At 43.0% G+C, this 13,724-nt stretch overlaps 1 protein-coding gene across 1 annotated transcript in view; it reads right to left on the bottom strand.

Moving 5' to 3' along the window:
- The window catches only part of CACNA1D (calcium voltage-gated channel subunit alpha1 D), a 330,148-nt gene extending 324,824 nt beyond the window's left edge, over window positions 1–5,324 (bottom strand). The window contains exon 1 of the mRNA XM_033925872.1: window positions 5,030–5,324. Coding sequence (XP_033781763.1) covers window positions 5,030–5,202 — 173 coding nt within the window. The 5' untranslated portion in view covers window positions 5,203–5,324. The remainder of the gene's footprint in view (window positions 1–5,029) is intronic.
- Window positions 5,325–13,724: the final 8,400 nt, after the last annotated feature.

Raw genomic sequence — 13,724 nt, 5'->3', positions numbered from 1 at the left:
ACTCCTCACCTCCAATGTATAATCCCCAGCTCCTCAGAAGTACCACCTGGGCTCCAAAGCTTTCACAGCCCTAGGCTTTATGTACTACCTTCTCACTGGAGCCGTTATCAATTTTTACTCACAAACTTTATTTTTTAATTTTTATTTAACAATCCTTCTAGCATATTTCAAGGCTATTTAGCTTTTAACTGTGGTCTTCTTTTCAGGGAAATAGGAGCCAACATGTTTCACCCACAGAAGGTTTTTTCAAGGCTTATCATAACATAAGAATCGCCTCTGCTGAGTTAAACCACAGGTCCATCATGCCCAACAGTCCGCTCCCGCAGCGGCCCCCTAGGTCAATGACCTGTAAGTGATCTATTACTCTAAAGCATTTGTACTGTATAGTACCCCTCTAATTATACCCTTCAATCTCCTTTTCTTTCAGGAATTTGTCCAGTCCCATTTTGAAACCCAAAATCGTACTCTGCTTTATCATCCCTTAGCAAGCTTTACACCGACATATATGACCACTGAATGTTGATCAATGGAAACCTTTGAGCCCAGGTGGTACTTCTGAGGAGCTAGGGATTATACATTAGAGGTGAGGAGTTTGAGATATATATTGAGCTTGATATATATCTTGGTGAGAGTTTCGATTGGTGATCCTCACAAGAACATTTCTATATAAAAATTGAGTGCCGTTTGGATAAACTGATTCTACAAATGGCACTTAACTTTTAGGCACTGGTCCATGCAGTTGGCAATCAACTGCTAGGTATCCTTTATATAATCAAACCTATCAGCACCTAAGTGGATTTAAGTGTTGTTAGATGTCCTAGAGCAGGGGTGTCCAACCTGCGGCCCAAGGGCCGCATGCAGCCCCGTGAAGTATTTTGTGCGGCCCCAGTTGAGGGCGATGCAGTGTTTTCCTCTGCTGCCCCCCGGGTGTTTACCGTTTTGCCAGCTCCCTCCTCTGTCTTTCTGCAGCGTTTGCGTGGCCCCAGAAACATTTTTTTGGGCCAATGCGGGCCATGGAAGCCAAAAGGTTGGACACCCCTGTCCTAGAGGCAAGTGCCGGTACAGCGATGCCTAAGTTTACCATGCCTATTCTCTGCTCCTAACCACGCCTGCTTTTCAGGTAGGTGTCATTAGGTATCACAGGATGCCTCAACTTAGGCGTTTTCGGCGCAGCATGGATATCCGCGGATAACTCTAATTACCAATTAAAATCGATTTTTTTATTGATTTTTAATGGAGTGGTCAATTACTACACAGGCTAGCAATATTGTTTTACCCGCTAGTTTTTCAGCTTAATGTATCCTTAAGATTCAACTTAGGGTGTAATCTATTTAATAATAAATGAAGTGGATAAAGATTTCAGCAATGGACGTTTAACTGTTTGTAGGGGGGGATCCTTAAAAAAGCATCTAGCGGAACATGTTGGATCCAAATCCTCCCAGGTTGCAAATTAAAGAAAAGGAATGAAAAAGAAAAACCTTCAGACCAAGAACCTTTAAATATCTCACAAATTTAAGAGACATCTGAGAAGGACTTAGCATCATCAGCCACTATGATTATTACCTTAGCTTTACCTGTTGATAAAACATGGTTGTTAAAAGCTTTACTTTAAAAATAGACAAAAAAGTTTTCTTGGTTACAGAATACAAATGTTTCCAGACTTGGCACGGGAGACGCAGAGGCGCCGCCGTGAATTTCTTCTTTTGAAACCTGGGGTGATATCTTTAGGGGCGACCTTTTATTTAAGACATCCATGTTACCGTACTCTTAAGTGTGTGTTTTTTGAACCATCCCAATTATCCAATTTTGGGCAATGTCTCGTCTGAATGTAAGTAACCTTTGAGCCCTATAATTTGATTATTGGACCTCACTTCAGTGCTAAGCTTTCAGTTCTTTTGTAACTATTAGCAATTTTATTTTCGCCATTTTTTCTTGATTCTTGGATCTAAGTTGAGGACTTCAGCATAAATAGTAAAATTATTAACTTATGAGTTATATTTACATTGAATTTAATATCTATCCTATTATTGCTTTCTGTACAAGTGTAATACTTGAAATTTAAATTGAAAATCAATAAAAGATTTAAGTATATAAAGAAAAGGAATGAAGATATATTGAGTTAATCTGTGCTAATATTTAGCATGTGCTAAAACAGACAGTGCGCTAATTGTCCATGCATTGCACTAATTGTAAAACTAACACAAACGGCCTCTTTTGCAACCCTGCATTAGCGGCTGCGCTGCGCTAACGGCCCCGAAGCCCAGAGAGATTTAAAGGGCTTCGGGGCTGTTGCCCCGCGGCTTTGTAAAAGAGGCCGAAAGTATAAAGGGGCCCTTTCGCCAAGCAATGGTATAAAGCAGCCTTAGCGTGCCTTTAAGCGGGGTCATTCCTGCATGCTAAGGTCACTTTTCCTTGCTGGGGGGGTCAAACGGAAGAATTTCCTATTTTGTGTATTAATGGCCATGCACTAATTTTGCCATTAGCATGCGGCCGTTACGCAGATTGGCACAAGCGCCCTTGCCACCAGCCATTATGTAGGTAGTCAGAGCTCACAGGCTCCGCATGCAATAATCAGTCACGAAATGGCAATGTAGCTGCCTTTACCAATTAGCACATAATACCCGCTCACTTTATGCCCTTAGACATGCACCCCACCATGAAAAAATACATTTTTATTTTTTAGCACATGGGTAGCACACTCTCATCCTACAATTACCGTAGGATGTGTCAGTGTACCCCCAGTATACTATATTTTTCTGCATAAGCTTGCACTAGTGCTTACTAGAGCTTTGTCAAAGGGTCCCAAAAGAAGTTAACTGTTGTTTCTACGGATGTTTCTACTGCAGCCAATTTTGCTTTTTTTTTTTTTTTGCCTTGATGGCTATGGGCTACAGTCACCAATACTTTTACAAACAACGAGTAAAACTGTGTTGAGAGTAGGAAACTGAGGATTGGGAGTGAGAGAAGGAGAGATAAATCCTAACTATAAGCGGACAGAAATGGAGAAAAATCTGAAAGTGAAGATCAGTGTCCTATAAATGCAAAGAAAGAAAGGAAGAAGAAGACAGGAGGAGAAAAACGAAACGGAGACCCAGAAAAGGATACTGCATACTACATCTGAAGGTGCGATACGATTGGCTCTGACAGACTTCTCAAAAAAGCATTATGAGAATGCGAGAACTTCTGCCATTTCCATCATGGGAGTAACGCTGTGGAACAAATTAACCGGATCGCTAAGGGCGCTATCTGATATGCAGATGTTTTTTAAAAAATCCTTAAAACTACTTTACATAAGAACATAAGAATTGCCGCTGCTGGGTCAGACCAGTGGTCCATCCTGTCCAGCAGTCCACTCACGCGGCGGCCCCAAGGCTCCAAATGAGTCCAGTCTCACCAGTTTCGCATGAACTTATCCAACTTTGTCTTGAAACCCTGGAGGGTATTTTCCCCTATAACAGACTCCAGAAGAGCGTTCCCGATTTCTACCACTCTCTGGGTGAAGAAGAACTTTCTTACGTTTGTACGGAATCTATCCCCTTTCAACTTTAGAGAGTGCCCTCTCGTTCTCTCCACCTTGGAGAGGGTGAACAACCTGTCTTTATCTACTAAGTCTATTCCCTTCAATATTTTGAATGTTTCGATCACGTCCCCTCGCAGTCTCCTCTTTTCAAGGGAGAAGAGGCCCAGTTTCTCTAATCTCTCACTGTACGGCAACTCCTCCAGCCCCTTAACCATTTTATTTCTAGATGCTTTTTGATAAAAGATGCGTCATTTAATGCTAGTTCTAGGGTGAACTGTACTGTGAGGATTTATTAAATTATGGCTTTTTAAGACGTAATTATCCATTTGTAATTAAAGATGTTTGTTTTGTCTTTTTCACTTTGTGTACGTTACTATTTTAAGCTGCGGTAAGCATACACTTTAGACCCTTACCACAGTTTTAGTAAAATGACCTCTAAGGCCCAGATTCTCTAAACAGCACTGTTGTTGGCAGTCACTTTGCAATGGCACCATTTAAAGCATCACGCCTTCGGTAAAGGTAGGCGCCGGAAATGTAGGCCAGGGTTTTCAAGGCCTATATTTGACGCCTACCTTTGACGCACCATCCTAGGCGCTTCCTACATAAGAATTGCCACTGCTGGGTCAGACCGGTGGTCCATCCTGCCCAGCAGTCCGCTCACGCGGCGGCCCCCCAGGTCAAAGACCAGTGCCCTAAATGAGTCCAGCCTCACCTGCCTACGTTCCAGTTTAGCAGGAACTTGTCCAACTTTGTCTTGAATCCCTGGTGATAGGTGCCATAGAGCACCTACAAAGGTGCAATTCTGGCAGGTTTTTTTTTTTTTTAAAAAAAAACCAAAAACAGTTTATAACATTTTAAATTCTTTAAACAGCATTTTGACTTAGCTTGGGCGCCGTTTCCAGAATATAGCCTCAAGTGCCTAATGCACTTTACTAAAAAGGCCCCTGTATCCTTGAAGGTGAAGTCATTAACTACTTTAAATATCTCTTCTAGGACTTCAATTAAAAAATCTGAAAAAAACCATTCTTCATTGCTGGATTGTACCGGATTCACCAACTTTGTCTCATTGGCGTGCCCTCATGTTACATCAGGCTTCTATGGAGCGTCTCTCCTTGCCATCATTGGATACGCCTAAGGGACGTTTATATTGTTCGGTTTGGGAGCCCTTTTGGCTCACTTTAACTCACGAAGCTCGTAGTAATTTGTTGAACCCATGACTTTTCTAGTTATCTGGAAGATGGATTATATAATAGATGTGGAATTTGGGTGGAGGGTGGAGGGGAGGATGGGGGGAACATGCTGTACTTTAAATGTTATTGAGATGTTTGTTTATTCTGGAAATTTTCAATAAAAATATTTAAATATATTAAAAAATCTGAAAAAAAAAATAACATTTTTCTAAAAGATTTCGCAGCTGCTTCAACCCATAAGCATCCTCTCAGATACCTCACATCCAACACAAAGCAAAGCCTAGCTAAGCATCTGAATTTTTTTTTTTTTAAAGGATACTTCCATTCGACTATAGTAATGCAGGCTCTTCTGATCGGATTGTTGAGGGATAAGCAGAAAAGGGCACGAGCTGGTCGGTTATTCGTTGTGCTACCCTGTTTTTTGCTTTTGGCATATTGCTGGCGTTTCTTTTGGGCTAGAGATCCTCCAGACTGGGCTTCGTTGCTGTTCATAGCTTGGGTAGCCTTGGCTTGTCTGGCAGCATCAATTGCAGCTTGCCATGAGAGAACGCTTTGTTTGGATGGTCCCGACCTGTGAGGCTGAAGTGCTGATCCGTCACTAGCAAAAGGAATTCCAGTGCTGCTTGCATAGTTCACCTCTGAAAAAGAGTAAAAGGAATGAGCTTTTAAATGTTGTTTTAGAATATTTAAAAACTAACTCCTACTATATATTTTTTTTTTTAAATTCAGTGCAATTTAAAAATTCATCTCTTGTGGTGTGGGTGCCTATGTTTATATGTACAAGTGCATAACCACACACACATACATGTCTAAGGGCGTTTTTAGCACACGCAGCAGATCAGTGCGTGCTAACCCCGCGCTACGCGGCTAGAACTAACGCCATTGGGCATTGTAGAGCGTGCTATTCTGTGCGTTAATGCCCTAACACAGCTTAGTAAAAGGAGCCCTATGTGTGTGACTACGTATATTATTTTAATAGTTTTGCTTCTTACATCACGACAAATGAAGGCTTAGGAATTGTTATTATAAATGCAACGTCGGTCGGTCTGTCCAAATATTTGTTCACTCTTCCATTTTAAAGAGCATTTTTTCAAGATGTGTTTATTATATTTCTCTAAACCTGTCCGCTGTCTGAACATCACATTTATAATCTTGCAAACTTGCCTTTTTGTATTACTTCAAGTAAAATACCCTGCTGGGATGGTACAATGTAATTTCCTCTTACTTTATACAAGGAATTGCAAGAATCTGAAACTGTATTTTACAGATCAACAAAGCCCTTCAAAGTCAACTCTTAACTTCTACTTAAATTAAAAGTTGTTTTTTTTTTGTTTTTTTGTTTTTTTTTTTGTTGATCACAATTTATTTTAAAGTCATGAATTGGGTTCTGTCTGACAGACATCAAAGTTTGACAATTTCTGGAGGACTGTGGCAGCGCGAGCAGGGTTAGGTTAAGGCTGGTGCCCACCCTGCTGGACCCAGCGATATGTAGTAAAGAAGAACTCTTTATTGAGGAGTGTGTGGTGCAGTGGTTAGAGCTACAGCTTTGGCACCCTAAGGTTGTGGGTTCGAATCCCGCCACTGCTCCTTGTTACCCTGGGCACTTAATCCCCACTGCCCCAGGTACATTAGATATACCGGGACAGTAAGGGAAAAAAAGCTTGAGTACCTGAATACTTTGTAATCCACCTAGAATTGTAGGATATGCAGAATATAAATTATAAAAAAGTTAAAAAAAAATAAAGAGAAAAGAAACAAAACAATCTGCACCCTGTTACTTCATAGGGATAAATAGATAAGGAATTTGTTTATAAGAACATAAGAGTTGCCGCTGCTGGGTCAAACCAGTGGTCCTTCGTGTCCAGCAGTCTGCTCCCGCGGCAGCCCCTAGGTCAAGGACCTGAGCCCTGAGTCTAGCCTTACCTGTGTACATTCTGGTCTAGCAGGAACTTGTCTAACTTTGTCTTGAAACCCTGGAGGGTGTTTTCCCCTACTACAGCCTCCGGAAGAGCTTTCCAGTTTTCCATACTCTCTGGGTGAAAAAGAACTTCCTTACGTTTGTACGGAATCTATCCCCTTTTAACTTTAGAGAGTGCCCTCTCGTTCTCCCTACCTTGGAGAGGGTGAACAACCTGTCTTTATCTACTAAGTGTATTCCCTTCATTATCTTGAATGTTTCGTCATGTCCCCTCTCGGTCTCCTCTTTTCAAGAGAGAAGAGGCCCAGTTTCTCTAATCCGTCTCTGTATGGGAACTCCTCCAGCCCCTTAACCATTTTAGTTGTTCTTCTCTGGACCCTTTTGAGTAATACCATGTCCTTCTTCAAATACAGCGACCAGTGCTGGACGCAGTATTCCAGGTGGGGGTCGCATCATGGCCCGGTACAGCAGTATGATAACCTTCTCCGATCTGTTCGTGATCCCCTTCTTAATCATTCCAAGCACTCTGTTCGCTCTTTTCGCCGCAGCCGTTTATTGCATGGATGGCTTCATCGACTTGTCGACCAGTACTCCCAAGTCTCTTTCCTAGGAGTCTCTCCGAGTACTGCACCAGACATCCTGTATTCGTGTACAAGATTTTTGTTACCGATATGCATCACCTTACACTTATCCTGAGATGGCTTATGGCTTGCGACTGCCACACCCCAAACAGTCTGTAACAGTCCTTTCTGAAGAGATACAAGATCTGGTCCCCGCCTCTTATATTTCCTTATCCCTACCTCCCTGAATCTTCCTTCCTGTGTCACTTCTCCCTAGGGAGGAGCTACCTATATTAAGGTACCTCTGACATTGTGAGGGAGTACTAACAGGGGGAGTGGTAACATCCTGTAGATTCCCTCACATACCCTCTCCCTCAACTCAACTGGGCACAGCTGAGCACCTGCCATGTCAGGTCCACCACTCAACACAAAAAGTCAGCATTCGCATTCTCTCGGCCCACCCGAAGTTGCACCACAAAATGGAAGGCTTGAAGGTGAAGGAATCACCTCATGATGCAAGCATTTGATTCTTTGTAGCAAACCATACACTGAAGGGGTTCATAGTCCATGACCAGCAGAAAATGTCATCCCAGTAAATAGTACTGGAAAGTTTCCAATGGCCAAGGCTTCCTTCTCAATCGCCGTATTGTTCCTTTCCCTAGGGTACAGCTTGTAGCTAATGTAGGCCACGAGTTCCCTTCACCATTCACTTCTTGGGATAGGACTGTCCCCTAGCCCAGGGGTAGGCAATTCCGGTCCTCAAGAGCCCGAGCCAGGTCAGGTTTTCAGGATATCCACAATAAATATGCATGAGATAGATTTGCATCTCAAGAAGGCACTGCATGCAAATCCATTTCAAACATATTCATTGTGGATATCCTGAAAACCTGACCTAGCTCTGGTTCTCGAGGACCATAATTGCCTACCCCTGCCCTAGCCCAACCTCTGAGGCGTCCATCTGTACCACAAAGGACCAGCTGAAATCCAGGCTGACCAGCAGTGATTCTGAGCAGATGTCATCCTTTAAAGCATGGGACGCTCCAACTCTAATGTCCACGACACTTTTTCCAGAGTATTCTTCTATAGAAGGCGAGTCAGAGGTTCTGCCTTTTAAACAAACTCTGTGATATATCACCTATAGTATCTCACGAGCCCTAAGAAGGCTCGCACCTACTTTTTGGTCTGGGGTACTAACACCTGGGTAATGGCTTCCACCTTCTGGATTTGAAGTTTCAATTGGACGTTCCCTACCAAAGTATCCCAGATACTGAACCACCTGTCGTCCAAGGAAGCAATTTTTTTGATTGGCCATCAACCCCACAGTCCACAAAATGTATAGAACCACTTCCACTTGGATGATATGGCTCTTCCAGTCCTTACTACAGATGATGATGTCATCTAAGTTGACAGCCACATAATCCCCATGTGGTCTTAGAAGGCGGTCATCCAAGTGCTGAAAAGTAGTGGGAGCTCCATGATGGAAAGAGGTCTAAATGGTCTTCAAAACAGGTCAGTTCTCTGTGGAGAAGGAAGATGATCATTACAGGGAATTTGTAAGAGTCATGGTTCTGTCATGATCTCCGGGCCGAAGCCATCCCTTTGAACTAAGTCTGCATTCATCAGGACCCATTTCTTTAATAGGTTGACATGAAAAAGACCTTTGCCTTATCTTGTTTGTCAGGCTGGGCTACCTTGCAGTTAACAGGTCCAGTCTTCTCTACTATTTCATACGGTCCCTGTCATCTACATAATAGTTTGCTTTTGGAAGATGGCAGTAGGATCAAGACTATGTCTCCCAGTTGGAAGACTATCTGCATGGCTTTCTGGTTGTAGGCCTGGGCCTGCCTATCTGAGCCCTCTCCAAGCAGAGTTTGGCTACTTCTTCAGCCTTCTTCAGTCTCTCCTGCATGTACTCTGCTAAATTCCTCCCTTGACTGGGTTCTTCCTCCCAGGCTTCTTGGACCACATCCAGGATTCCTCTCAGCACTTGGACGACCTGTCTTTTAGGTCATCCAAGTGCCAACTTGGGCGGGTTTTTAGATGTGAATACGGATGGAGGAGTAATAGACCCTGATTGATTTTCAGAGGGTTGTGTTAGTGAGAAGCTAGCTAAAATAAAGGTAGACAAAGCAATGGGGCCAGATGGTGTACATCCTAGGTTGCTGAAGGAACTTAGGGAAGTTCTGGTAGCTCCGCTGACTGATCTTTTCAACAAGTTTCTAGAGTCAGGAGTGGTACCGGAGGACTGGCGAAGGGCGGATATGGTCCTTCTCTACAAAAGTGGAAGTAAGGAAGAAGTAGGGAATTACAGGCCAGTAAGTCTGACTTTTGTGGTAAGCAAATTAATGGAAACACTTTTAAAACAGAGAATGGTCAAGTTTCTGGAATCCTGTAGATTACAGGACCAGAGGCAACATGGATTCACTAGAGGTAGGTCGTCAGACAAATCTGATAAATTTCTTGGACTGGGTGACCAGAGAATTAGATAGAGGATGTGCGCTAGATGTGGTGTATTTAGATTTTAGCAAAGCCTTTGACAGTGTTCCACACAGATGACTAATAAATAAACTGCGTGCCCTCAGGATGGGTCCCAAAGTGACGGGTGGGGTCAAGAACTGGTTGAGTAGAAGGCGACAGAGGGTAGTGATCAATGGAGAGTGCTCCGAGGAAAGGGATGTTACCAGTGGTGTGCCTCAAGGTTCTGTTCTTGGGCCTTTTCTTTTTAACATTTTTATAAACGATATTGCTGAAGGGTTGGCAGGTAAGATTTGCCTCTTTGCAGATGATACCAAAATCTGCAATAGAGTAGACACCCAAGATGGAGTGAATAACATGAAGAAAGAGCTGGCGAAGCTTGAAGAATGGTCTGAAATTTGGCAGCTAAAATTTAATGCTAAGAAATGCAAGGTCATGCATTTGGGCTGCAAAAACCCGAGGGAACAGTACAGATTAGGGAGTGAAGAGCTTATGTGCACGACAGAAGAGCGGGGCTTGAGTTTGATTGTATGTGATGATCTTAAGATGGCCAAACAGGTTGAAAAGGTGACGGCGAAACTAGAAGGATGCTAGGTTGCATAGGGAGATGTATGGCTAGTAGGAGGTATTGATGCCCCTGTATATGACTTTGTTGAACCTGATTTAGAATATTGTGTACACTTCTGGAGGCCGCACCTTCAAAAAGATATAAAAAGGATGGAGTCGGTCCAGAGGAAGGCAACTAAAATGGTATGTGGTCTTCATCATAAGGTGTATGGGGACAGACTTAAAGATCTCAATGCGTATACTTTGGAGGAAAGGCGGGAGAGGGGAGATACCTACAAAATGTAAATGCGCATGAGTCGAGTCTCTTTAATTTGAAAGGAAACTCTGAAAAGAGAGGGCATAGGATGAAGTTAAGACATGACATACTTTTTTACAGAAAGGGTGGTAGATGCGTGTCTGAATTCAAAAGGGCCTGGGATAGGCATGTGGGATCTCTCGGAGAGAGAAAGAGATAATGGTTACTGCGGGTGGGCAGGCTAGATGGCCTTTTGGCCATCATGTTTCTATGTTTCTATTTCCATTTTATGAGCCTCATAGTGTAGATAATGGTACAAATATTCAAATATCTAAATAGGCTTCAGTAAAAGTAGCAGAAGGTTGCTCTTTGCTTAGAATTAGAAGCCCAAGGACAAGAGGGTCATGTTTTGAAGCAGAAGGAAAGGTGACTCAAAGGGAATGCAAGAACATTCTTTGCCAATGAGATGCTGATGGACACCTGGAACAGATTTCTTAATAGAGGAGGTGGAGGTCAAAACAGTGGTCGAATTCAAGCAGGCAGGGGACAGACACAAAGGAGCTACGTGGTAAAAGACAGAGGAGACTAGAAATCGGGCAGACGTGCTAGATAAAGGAGCAGGCTGAATTATCGCTTTGAGATGGCCGGCGCTATTACCGTGGCAAACGCTGTGCTTAGCTAGTGCAAACTTCAAGAGACAATTTAAAAAAAAAAAAAAAAAAGAAAGAAGTATACATGGAGGGATGATACAGAACCTATAGTTGATATCTTAGAAGGGAGTAACATTCAGCCTTTGCCAAGGAGACAGGGAGGGTATCTAGTGAGCATTTTGCACCCATTTTAGCACTAAAGTTAACGTCAAAGCATTCCTCCTTATCAATGTGACAATAATATAGCATGCAGGGGATGCAGCGGTGTAATGCGGGGTAGGAGAGAACAGATTGCTCTGGCCTCGGCTACATGCTCTCTCTCACATACATTCACACATAAATGGACATCATTTCAACATGTATTTAGATACAAGCCTGTGTATTAAAATATGGCTCCTTATCCATGCTGGCAAAAGGTCAATGATCAATTTGCACACAGATCGGGGTGGGGGGGAGAGAGAACAGGTCTGTCAGCAGAGAGCTGGGAGCAGGCAGACCAGGCGCAAGGAAACCAGCTGGGCTGAGAGGTGCACCGAGCTGTCAGGTGGCCTTGCGAGCGCTGAGCAGCTGCTACTGTTATCGCTAGGATACAAATGCCCACCATTACAATAAGGAGGCTCAAGGGACCTTAGGTTTACAATTACAACTGATGATCCAAGGGGAATGCTGTAAATGCTTTCCCCCTATCCTTAACCATATGCCTTTATCACAAACAGCAAGGAAAGCAGTACAGCGTTGCTGGAACCTTTGTTTCTTGCGAAGTGCTTGCCAGACACATACTGCATGTGCATTTGTGCAATATAAAGACAGGGCAATAAAAGCCTTTCTAAAGTTAAGGCCAATCGACCCTAAATCATCACCGTCTATAGCCCCGAAGCAACCAGTTTCCAAACCGATTTATGGCCGTCTCACTACGAATTGTAATGCAAATATTTTAAGTGTTGCTATAACATTTTATTGAAGACATGCAATAAATACATAAGTGTTAATACTGTTAAACAGCCAATATAATAAATCTTTTAAAGCTATAACTCTTTCAAGATGACCCTGCAAGAAACAGATCATCTTGATCACCACATAGCTCATCATACACACTGTTCTATTATAACATAATCATAATGATCAAGCACAAGTCATTTCTTTCTCATAAGTGCCAACATTTCAAAATGATGAGGGATGCCAAATGCAATATAACCCCCCCCCCTCCCCTCCCTGGACCCAAATGAAGGAGCTTTTTTGCTCAAGGTTAGGGGTGCTCAGCACTGGCTCCTAGGCTGCTGATACTGGTTTAGCAGCAAAAGAGACAGTGCAATGCACTTGGACTACACTAAGAGCATCCTCGGATGCAAGTGTCAGTTTCAGCCAGCGACATCATGCACTTGCCTTGCAGCTGCTCCTCTGGATCCAACATCCTCACCATCTCCCCCCGTTCGCAAGCAAAAGCGAGATAAGAGAATAACGCCCCAATGCACGAAGCGTGTCCTCTCAGCCCACCCCCATGTTCCCGAAAGAAGCGGCTTCCTAGCGCTAGCTACCGCTCAGTTTCGGACCAGCATGACGCTAACATCCGGGTGACGGAGCTAGAAAATGGATTTCATGGCAACGCCGCCAGGGAGGCTCGCGCCGCCGCTGCTCCAGTCCAGATGCCGGCGCCTGCCTGGGCGCGAGCCCCGGGTCGTGACCTGCAGGGAGAGCGAGGCGCGCGCGCGCCTCAGCGGGTTCAGTCCGAGAAAGGGGCTCGAGAGCCCCGTTAACCCCCTCGAGCCCGCAGAGCGGTGACGACTGAGTGCGCGCGAACGCGCGAGGAAGACTAAGCGGCGGCGCGCGCTGGATTTTTTGTCAGTAGCCGGCTTCTTCTCTGGATTTCCTTTCTTTTATGTTTGTCCCTAATGTATTAGTCACTTTATAATATTTTATTGAAGGAATCAAATAAATATACAATAATATGATACAAAGAGATATTCATTGCAATTAAATTCATAATAAAATATTTGCATACATATTTTATCATTCCTCCAAAATATATTTCTACATACCTAATCTATTCTTTTCTATATCCCCCTTAACCCCTTCCCTTTCCCCCCCTACCCTTCTCCCCCTTCATTCTATTTATTTCATTTATAACAATGACTTTAGATTGTTTTTTTAGTCACTTTTTACTTTAACTTTTTTTTTTTTGCTTTTATGTTATAACATTTTATTGAAGGAATCAAACAAACATACAATTCATTTCTTCAAAATAAATTTAAAAATTACCTATTACAACTATTAATATATTCCCCCCTTTTACCTTCCACCCTTCCCTTTCCCCCCATTATTTTATTTGTTAATTTAGTAGGATCTGCATATTGTCTCATGACATTAGCCCAAGTTTGTTAAATGTTTCCTTCCTTGTGCTCACTCTTGTCTGATTCATCCATATTTCTGTTTTCTAGATATTTTAATGGTAGAAATAAAAACTGGAAAATTACCTGCCATTGGGGTCAGTTTACTAAAGCAGCAGCAAAAGTGACCGTGGCTGGCATTTTCATTTTCCCAATTAATGGCCATGCTAATTACGCCTTTGGTGCGTAGTCATTAAAAACAGTTTATAGTCTTTATTTCTCTTT

Source organism: Geotrypetes seraphini, chromosome 17 (assembly GCF_902459505.1).
Source record: "Geotrypetes seraphini chromosome 17, aGeoSer1.1, whole genome shotgun sequence".
Taxonomy (NCBI): Eukaryota; Metazoa; Chordata; class Amphibia; order Gymnophiona; family Dermophiidae; genus Geotrypetes; species Geotrypetes seraphini.
This window is presented reverse-complemented; position numbering and strand designations above follow the sequence as displayed.